The sequence below is a fragment of the Nestor notabilis genome, unplaced genomic scaffold, assembly GCF_000696875.1.
Source record: "Nestor notabilis isolate BGI_N333 unplaced genomic scaffold, ASM69687v1 scaffold28093, whole genome shotgun sequence".
Lineage (NCBI taxonomy): Eukaryota > Metazoa > Chordata > Aves > Psittaciformes > Psittacidae > Nestor > Nestor notabilis.
The window spans coordinates 15,068-25,326 of record NW_009922826.1 but is presented as its reverse complement, the minus strand read 5'-3'; the positions used below and the strand labels follow the sequence as shown (position 1 = coordinate 25,326).

The 10,259-nt window shown below is 47.8% G+C and overlaps 1 protein-coding gene across 3 annotated transcripts in view; it reads right to left on the bottom strand.

The window, feature by feature from the left end:
* Positions 1-4,867: 4,867 nt before the first annotated feature.
* Positions 4,868-10,259, bottom strand: part of PACSIN3 (protein kinase C and casein kinase substrate in neurons 3) — a 7,670-nt gene continuing 2,278 nt past the window's right edge. The window contains exons 4-10 of one of the 3 annotated variants that reach the window (XM_010011825.1): positions 9,991-10,146; positions 9,228-9,403; positions 8,325-8,445; positions 7,728-7,864; positions 7,207-7,272; positions 6,538-6,698; positions 4,868-5,182 (exon numbers count right to left, since the gene is read on the bottom strand). In XM_010011825.1, the coding sequence (XP_010010127.1) occupies positions 5,067-5,182; positions 6,538-6,698; positions 7,207-7,272; positions 7,728-7,864; positions 8,325-8,445; positions 9,228-9,403; positions 9,991-10,146 (933 nt within the window). In that variant the 3' untranslated portion in view covers positions 4,868-5,066. The remainder of the gene's footprint in view (positions 5,183-6,537; positions 6,699-7,206; positions 7,273-7,727; positions 7,865-8,324; positions 8,446-9,227; positions 9,404-9,990; positions 10,147-10,259) is intronic. The other 2 variants (XM_010011827.1, XM_010011826.1) reach the window with 2 other exon arrangements.

Genomic DNA, 10,259 nt, shown 5'->3' with positions numbered 1-10,259 from the left:
CCTGCAGATCACCCTCCAGTACAGGGACTATTTGCCTGCAGCTCCTACAAGCATAGAGAGCATGTCTAAAGCAGAAGACAATAACCCTGCAAAGCAGGGCAGGCAGGGCTAATGAAAAGACAAGGGAAAGCTGTTGGTTTATTGTGGTGCTCCTTTGAAAACACAATTCTGAGAGTGCAAGCACTGCTGTCAAGCAGGTTGTTATGAGGGATTTGGGTGGAGAGGGTGTTGGGAGCAGTGCTTCAGCTCCACAGGTAGCCACAATGGGTGGAAGGGATGGAGGGCCACTAGTCCGACAAACATCCATAGGATTGTGGATGCAACATTCCTTAGCAAGTGTGGGGAAGCCCTGAGGAGAATTTGAGAGAAAGGCTTCATGTGGTCACAGCTGGGGGCAGTGACTGTTTTGGTGTCAGCCTCCTGCTGAAAGCAGGAACAATAGACTCAGGAAGGAAAGAGGTAGGGGAGTCAAAGGGGGAGAGTGCAGGACCTGGAAAAAGACTTCCAGCTGGCAGGATAGAAAGGAAATGCAGGAAGAAGGGACCACAGGATCTGTAAATAGCTGGACCCAGTGAAAGCACAAGAGATTATGGGCCCCCACACTACAGGGAAGAAGTGCTGAGCACCACAACACCGCTTGTGGAGAAAGGAAGTCTAAGGCTGCAGCTGGAATTGCCTTAAACTGAGAGATTGACAAAGCAGGAACCTCTGCAAGCAGGGTTAGTGAATGACAAAAACCAGGAAGACACAATAAAATGGATGTCCTGAAAGCAGATGAGGTGATTTGGCCTGATAGTTGGTTTGGAAAAGTTTACTGGAGCCATGCTGCTTATTCAAAATGTTCCAACAGAAAACCAGCCTATTTCTTCCAGTTACAGAGCCTATGCTGTTGTTGTTGTGTCTCCCCGTTTCCACAAGGATTTGTTCATCTCCTCCAGAAACATCTCATCTTCATCCTCTTTGATCTTCTAAGCACACAGGCAGCTTGGTAAACAGGCCCTGAGTTTTCCAGCTCCTTGTAGCCTGACCTGGGCAGTGCTGCACTACTGGGTTGCCAAGCCATCTTCTGTTCCTCCTTTATTTTTGTGTAAGGTCCCTCTGAAGACACTTTGCCTCCTATCAGGCAACCTTATTTTGCTTGTTTTGCACCTTTCCCCCCAGCCAGCAGTATTTTCCAACCACATTTCCATAGGTCAAGATGGAGCTTGTGGCACTGGCTTTGTCTCATGACCAGCCTACAGCGAGTCTCTGTGCAGAAACCATCACCCACTGATCTGAGTGTTCAAGCCCACTTTAACTCCAGCTTTCTTCACAAGCAGAAGGGAATGTTGCAGCCTGTAAGCATGATGCGAGCAGGTCTAGAAATGCAACTGAGGCAGCCCCAGTCCACAGCCTGCACTGAAGACAGGGAGAACCTGAGCTCCACAGGGCTGCAGCCTTGGGCTGGGTCTGTAACCGGGAGCAAAGGGAGCACAGGACAGTTGGTAAGAGCTCTGAGGGGTCTCCCTGCAGGATTACCATACACAGCACCTGCCTGGTGCTTTGTGCCCAGTGACACAGCCACAAGGGCACTGGGGATGGAGAAGTGAGATGGAAAGCAAACTGAAGCACCAGCAGCCCCAAGCTCTATGTAGGGCTGTGGGACTGTCACCAGGAGTTAGACACTAACCACAACCCAGCTGCCATCACAGAGCACAGCTGTCCTGTGGGCTCTGCGACCCACGTTTTGCCTACAGGGCAGAAACATCACTAATGGGTTGAGCAAGCTCAGCTGCTACTTTGGGGAAATGGGTGTGATCCAGCATAGAGAATCTTTAACTTCCTCTTCCTAGAAAACTGATGAGCTACAGGAAATCCAGAAGTTTTGTGATGCTTCAGAAATGCTTTTCCAGGAAGATGTCAGAACCAGATTCATTATGTGCCAACCACATTTGTACAAGCTTTCCACAAGCAGTGGTTTTGTTAAAAATGACTAGATAACATGTTCAGTGTGTTGCCCCTCATGGACAGAGATGCAGTGTATGGCTTTACAGAAGCCCTGGCAGAGGAACAGGCTTTGCTGGCCTTCTGGAATTCAGGCACAGCAGTTAGTTCACACACAAAACTCTTGGCATGGATGACAAGTTTCAGCTAGAGCCCTTGTGGTTACCAAAACCTCATCTACTGCTGTGGACAACTAAGTCTCCAGGCAGAGCCATTAGTTTAACAGGAGATCCTCAGATGGACGTATTGGGTTGGTTTTCTTTCCCCCTTCCAGCTGGTTCTTTACTACACAGGCTCTCTTTTACTAGTCCCTTTGGGTAGCCAGGACTAAGTGCCACACCAGGATTTATGATGTACAACCCAGACAAGCAATTCCTCATTCTCAATGTGTTGTCACTTGTCCACTACTTCAGGTATTGACAGGGACTGCTGATGTGCAAACACTCCTTTAGGGGACTGCTCACAGCAGCTGCAGTGTTTCTGGAACCCTTCAAGCAGCCCATCATGATGGGGTGGTCATGTTTTCCCAGGACAAACAAGTCTGCACAGACTTTGTCCTGTGGAATTTCAGGTTGGTTGTACTGTAACCAGTCTGCTGGACATTTCTGTCCTCGCAGCAGGTTCTGGCCACACCAGACTCCATCTCTGGAACTTGAGTGCAACTCTGAAGAGAAATTGAAGTCAAACCTCCGTGTCATCCCTCAGAACTCCCTTCTGGATTTTTTGACCTTACATGAAAGGCTAGCATTAGTGGTTTAAAAGGTAAATTCCAGTAGTCATTTTAGCACATCCCAGGTATTTTTATCCCTGTTTTGGCTCTGTTCTCTCCCAAGCCTGCAGCCATGCGCTGCTCTCTTCACGCTCATGTCTGGTAGGACAAAGCAGCAACAGATCATTCAGTTGTGGCTCAGCAAGTGGAACACTTGCAGATACTGTACAACACTTAATGATACTTTACCTGGCACATAGCACTGAAAGCAGCAACCAGATCTTTAAATAAATCCAAGTACTTACACACCACCACCTTTAATTACATGATGTAAGCTCAGAGGTTTCTTCAAACATTGGGCCTTGAATAACAGGTAAATTCATAGCTAAGTGCAGGAGTTTTTAATGTCTGTGGCTTAGATCTTTAATTGCCTCTTGAGAATACTTTCTCTTTGCTTGAGAAATTACATTATTGACTCCAGACAAAATACTCCAGCCTTGTTCTTTTGGTTTGCACCCTTCTCCCCATTCACGAAGTACAGTCTGAGGGATACTTTGAGCAAGACCTTTCACCAGCTGATGCATTCCTGTGGTCTCACAAACACACTAAATAGCATTAGTCTCTGATCTCTTTGTCCATGGCAGGCTACCTTTCAAAACATCAAGTGTGCTGTAAAAGGTTAACTTCTGCTCTGTCTGGCAGAGAACAAGATGTCTGTGATAACTTTAACCTCTCATAAGTTAACAGCGGTGGAATCTGCCCATCTCCACCCTCCTTTTCAGTCTATACTTGCTAAAACACCCATTCCAGTTCACCAGCTGCTGTTAACATTCTGTGGTCATTTAATCCCAAATGCTCACCTATGATTTCAGACTTCCTTATCTGTATCATCCCTTTCCCAAACAGCTCTGAAGCAGTTCTCCCTGGAGTGGCTGGTGGAGGCTTGACTGAGGTTTCCAAGTCTGACTTAACCAAGCTCCTCACGTGTGCTTACCCAGAAGAATTTCACTGCAAAGGGCTACTACAAACTCAAAGTGCATCAACGGCTTCAAGCGAATGTAGTAAGTACACAGTTTTCAAACTATTGGTTTTCTTTATTTTTCCTAAAATCCTAGTTTTCCCTTCTTTTGTTCCCTCAAGCTCTTGTGTTTATCCTATACAGAACATGTCCATCAGTCCTCATGTTTGATTATGCAGAACACTAGGATCAGGACCACACTTTGCCTCAGAGGCTTTCAAGGACAGAAAGACAGACCAGATACAAGAGGTTTGATAACTGCTCCCTGCTGAATGCACTTTACAACTGGGCATAAGCACTCCTGCAGCAATTCAGAACCAGAAGAGTTCCTCTTCTATAGCTAATATTGTGCCAGCTAGCAGGAAGCTTCCAGACTCTGCTACCCGTCATCACAGCATGGGGGTTTTGGGCAAAGCAGGGAGTGCACTTCTAGCATGTATCAGTCAAGAATAGGCAGGAGAAAGAAAAAGAGAGTCTTTGCACCAGGTATTCATGGAGAAGGGTATAGCCAAAATTCTCTAGGAGCTTTAGAAACCCCAACACATACTAGTGCATTTAGAGGCCCTAAGCAGAACAGCTCTGGAATGTGGCTGCCTTTTTGTTAATGCCAGCTGTCCGTGTGTGCCCATTCTAGCCCAGGGAACATTCAGTCAACTCTGACCTGCAGCCAGATAATTAACAACTTGTTAACCTGAACAGACACATCATGCAGGAAAAGCCTTGCTCCTGTCCCCAGGCTATACTATCATTCATTCCTGGGGTTATCCCAATAAATATGAGGGCTCTGGGAGGAGACATCAAGGTTGTTAAAGCTGTATCACTTACACCAGCTGCTTTATCAGGGGAACCAAAGCTGCAGGTGAAGGATACTGAAGATTTCTGAAAGATGTGGGAGAATAAATAGATTTCTCCCAGTCAGCTTGATTGAGCCAAAAAGGGAAGCAATAGCACAAGTTCCCTGTTACACTGCACATCCAAGAGTCCCTTCAACAGGAAGCTAAGGGGCAGGGCTATGGATGCATGTGCACTGAAACCAAGGAAGGCTGATTGCTCCCTTTTGAGGAGTTGCGTGTGTTGCTTATCTTTTTCCACTGAGAGCAAGTCAAGAGGACATGTTCCCTCCTTCACTCCTACAGTGCTCACAGTCAAAGAAATCTTTACTCATCCTTGTTTATTTATTAGAAAATCCCTACAGGTCTAGGCATTTAAAATAAAGCATTAGTTACATGGAATTCATGCCCTCAAAGTCCAGAAGTTGCTGGATATACTGCAAAGGTGGATTGGGGCCAGCAGTGAGCCGGTGACCTCTGCAGGAGATGCTGGTATGGCTGTGAGACACTAGCAGGGCAGTAGCAATCATGATCCAACTTTCTCAACATAGTTAGCAGGATAGAGTCCAACTTGGCCACTGAGAAGCCGGCCTTTGCACCAGCCCTGCTCATCTTCCTCACTGATCTTCATTAGTTCTTCACCTAAAAGCAAAACCAGTCGTTAGGAAGCAGTCTTGAGAAAGGCAGCATGGCATTTTCCCCTCCTTAGAAGAGCTGATAAAAAGCAAGACCTATTGGTCTTAATCACCACACTTTTCTCTCCACATCACATTTGGTATCACACCACAGTTTAATAAAAGCCAGAGTTAGACTTCTTCAGGATCTATGCTCAATATCACCCCCCAGGCCAAGGAACTTAAGAGACAAATCTTCACTTCTGTTGTCCAGCATCAGAAATATTGTTGTGCCTTGTATTTCTGCATGCTTTCCTCCCTCCAGAGGGATGTGCTTAGAAGCCAGAGAGATCAGGGGATCTCAGATATTTATTTCTTAGTGGCTCCTCTGTAGCAGGTGGGAAGGAAACGTAAGAGGCTGCTAAGCTCTGGCTGTTAGGACTCAAAATGCCGATTCCATGATGGAGTGTCTGGTTTGGCCAGCAAGGCATGGAATCAACTTGTTTCCCAGACTATGACTAGGAAAGGCTTTTAACCTTCCCCCATCTGCTTTGGGAAGGGGCAGAAAGGTCCCCTTCTCCACTAGTAGAAAGTCATACTTCTGCCAGAGAGGGAGGTCTGACTGCATCCGTAGGCACATCCCACACTGGCAGAGGCTCAGAAAGCAAGTTGTCCGCTGTTAAGCTTAGCCCTGCTGATGCATGCTGCTCAGAGCAGACTCAAAAAGGGGATGGCTGAAGCTATCCAGCCATGCCTCATTACATCTGCTGGGTGGAAAGAGAGAAAGTCAAGTTGTAGAGCACCCATATTGTAAGATACTTTCAAGCAACAAGTTTGTGTTAGGAAGTTTACTAGTATGGGAACACTGCAGCACAGGTATTGGCCTCAGGCACAAGCCCCTGCTGCTGAGGGACTTCAGTGCCTTTTCAAAATGGGTGTATTTTGGAGAGGTACAGCACAGAGATACCATGTGAGACTCAAACCAAGAAAGATTACAAGAAACACCCTCAAGATCCAGACGTCCTCTTGTAGTTAGAAAAGATGGCACATGCAAACTAAATTGAACTGAAGGGTAAGAGTCTGTTTCTGCAGCATTCTCTCTCACTCAATCCTCTGCTGAGAGCCAGGATCTCTACTCTCAATATACCCATTTTAAGCAATGGTGTTTTTTTTCACGTGGCCTCATTCTCTTTTAGTCTTAGAACTAAGACTAGAGGTCTTCCCAGTGCATCACCCACCTCAGAGGAGCTGGCAATGGGTCAGGCCATGGGAAGAAGAATATCAGTTTTCCAGGGGACATCCAGTTCTTAGAGAGTGTTTCCACCATTCAGTCAGCCCGAATGAGGACAGTATAATGTTAGTAAGAGGTTAGTGCTTCTGTACCTGCTTTAAAGCTCAGCTCATCAGACTCCTGTCCCGTGTAATCATAGAGCGCTCGTACCCGTACACCTGGTACCTTTATGTCCTCCTCATGCCCGTTGGCATCCAGGCACTTCTTGGGAGTGTCCTCATCTGACCACTCCGAAATGTCTTCCTTCCCTCCGCTTTGCACGTGCGAGGAGAGAGGGGACAAGGTGGTTGTGAGTAGAATCAGCTCTCACCCACCTCCTCCTGAACCGTGCACCACCCTGGCTCTCCCCGAGACTGTTGTGCTATAGAACAAGGTGCAAAAGCCCCAACAGCCAAGTGAGGGTGAATAGGGAGGAGAGATCTCAGGAGATCCTAGATCTGGTTGAAAGCATGGCAGCATTAGAGCCCTGAGGGGCAGGAGGGTAACCCATTCCCAAAGTGTTTCCACACATGCACACCCTTCATAACCTCATCCTTCTCCAGCAGACCCTCTCACACAAGGAAGGCCAGTCCTAACTGGAGAGCCCAGCTGTGTCCAGAGTTATTCCAGCCAAGAATAAGACAGGAAAAACCATGTCTCCCATCCCAAAGAGATGTCTGGAAAGCTGTTTTCCAAGTCAGGAACAAGAGCAGAGGGGAAGAGCAGCACAGGACAGGCACTGGAACCCAAAAACCCCTAAAGAGGTTATGTTCCATACTAACTTCACATGGGTGGGTGCCCTCAGGCTCTCATAGAAGAGGCTGTTCTGCTCCTCTTGATAGGAAAACCTGTAGATTGGCAAATTGGGTCCTTGAATCCAACAGACTGTGAAATACAGTAGTGGCCTTGAGACATCTCTATACCCCACTCTTTTCTGGCCAGTTCACTTAGGTCAGAGTTCACCTTTTAAAGCAGGATGGCTGCTGGAACTGCAGGATGTGTAGTCTCTTCAGCCTCTCCCTATTCTCCAGCTTGCCTCCTGGCAAGGGAAGCAGCTATACCAGACTTGCCAGGTAGTACTCAGCACCATGCCAGGGGACAAGTATGCACTGGGAGGCAGTACATACTAGACAAGAAGGCGGCAGCTACCATAAAACCCCTTTTCTACCCTGTCCGTTCTAAAATGGATAGGCAAGAAACAGGAAGTTAAAGGAGAAATCACTCCTATCAGTCCAACCCATCCATGAGCCTAGCCAGGACTGTACTCTCCTTAACCTGATGGATCCCAGATTTTAGCCCTTACCTTTGCCTGGTCTGCAGAGGGGTCTGTGAGACAACCCCATCCCGTGTTGGCAGAATGCTGGTCAGGGTGACATCATCAGCCATCTTTCCACTCTTCTCCTTCTTGGTGATGGGCCGTTGGCTTTCAAGGGACCATTCCTGTCCAGGGCAAAGCAGTAACACCATCAAGCCACTCCAATACAAAAGCTCTGTGCATCTTTGCTGACCAGTACAGAAGGACAGAACACCAGGTCATACTTCAGTTGTGGCTCAGCTGGTCAGCCACATGGCCTTGCTGCCACAGCAGGCTCACTCCTATGGAATCACAAGGTCCAGCAAGAGGCCTCATGAGAAAATTATAACAGGAACTTGTCCCAAGGCCCTAAGCACCAAGTCTTGTTCTCTGACCTTGCAGCTGGATGGCTGGAGTATCTGCAGCTTGGCAGGGCTGCATGTGTCACTTGGGGCACTTAGAGCTTGCAACACAACTAAAGAGCCCAACATCCTGAGCCTGCCAAGCAAAGACGTGCTCTTTCCAACACAGCAGCAATCCCCCAATTCCAGTAAAGCAGCTGAATGTTTAGAAAGAGTAAAAACACACTCCAGAATGCTACAGCACCTCAAACTGAGGCCAGTTCATCGCCATGCCTGGTCCATGAGTGTTGCGCCACCACTTCAGGTCCTCCTGGTTGTCCGCAGCCATGATGACTTGGTAAAGATCTCGATACAACGCATGAAAGCTATGAGCAGGAACAGACAGAACCACCAATAACCACATCCCTCTGTTTCCCAAAAGCCAAGTAGGAAGGAAGGGCATAACCTCATGCACAATTACATAGCATCCAAAATCTCCCAGGATTAAGGATGCTGGAGCAGCATCTGTTCTGAACCACCCTTCTTGGGGAGTTGGCCTGGCAAACAGGATGGGCTTGTTTGGTGTGGCAGTGGTTAACATCATCAAGTGAGCACTGAAAGAGCCTGGCACATTCTTGCACACAGACAGGGAGGTGGCTCAGATTTGTTGCTTCCACTTTTAAAGTATAGAAGCACAGAAGATTTTTGGCTTCACTCATTTCCCCTGTGTAATCCCTACTGAAGGGCAACTCGTGGGCTTATGGTTATCATTATCTCACTAAAGGTCTCTTTACTCAGGACAGAATGGGTGTGACAACTATAGGTACTAGAAGGCAACAGACCTGCATCCCTCAGGCTGGAATTACATATAGCAACATGGAGGCATTTCATAGCATACAAGCTCACCCACAGGACAGTAGTGGTGGAAGGGTTCAGAGGCAGAAAGAACCCTCTCTGCAGAGCCTGGCACTATCTGAGATCAGACACCAGCACTGGTCAGTCTAATGGAACCAAATGCCAGTTCCAACACACACTTGGACGGGGAAGGAGCGAGACCTGGCAGATGCAAGCAGGCAGCTCCCCTTCACAGAGACCAGAACTGGCAACCCTCACCAGAGGCCAGGACACCCCAGGCTGGCAGAATTCCCTCCTGTGGCAGGGCTGGTACCTTTCATTGGTGGAGAGGTTGAGATGTTGGTGCAGATTCAGTAACATCTCCTTGAAAAAGCACAACCGCTTGCGCTCCGCTTCCTGGCAGCCCTCAAACACTTGCTCCATGTCCTCCATGTAGCGGGGATTGTAACGGTTCAGCTCTTCCAGCATCTTCTCGTATTGATCCTTGCACTGTATCAACCCAGAAGGACAGTAAGAGTGAGATGTGCTGCCTTCATGTCACCCTGCTCTGCCTTAGGATTGACAAGGTTTCTTTTTCCCCCCGCACTGCTAAACAAATACACCACAGAAAGATGAAGTCCAACAGTTGCTATCCCAGTCCACTGCTCTCCTAAAGCTCTTGCAAGTTCCTTGTTGTTCTTTGCCACACTCTTCCATAGAGGACCTTCCACACTTTCACTCCTGTGGGCAGGCAAACCAGCCACTTTGGTTAGCACAATCTTCAGCTCTGCAGCTCCCACCCACCAAATCCCCTACTTTATTTATTTACTTATAAATTAGATCTTCCCCAACACCAGAGACAGACAGAACTTGATCTTAGTTACTGAAGTCTCAGTCTAACTCACTAAAACCTCAAGACAGTGGGATCTCACCCCTTCTTATAGGCTTCAGAAGGAGCCATTTCTCTGCGAACATTACAATGGGACCCCCCCCCTTCTTATAGGCGTCAGCAGGAGCCATTTCTCTGAGTACATTACAACCAGTGCTGCTTCCTTGAGAAGTATCCTCCTGACCCACATCCATACACCACCACTCACCTTCTCAGCCTCCTGAGTACACTTCTCTACACGCTCCCGCAGCTTGCGTAGCTGTTCCTGTGAGACAGAGGAGTCTGCCTTGGCATGGTTCTCCCTTGTATGGGCTGTTTTCTCCTCCTTCCGGGCTGCATGATAGTTTTTCTTAGAAGTTTCCACCTGTATGTAGGAGGAGGATGCAGAAAAAGCCATGAGCCTGACCACATTGATCCTCCATTACTCAGAGAGGGCATGGTAACATTTGTTAGTGTTGGCAGCAGTCGTTTCAGGAC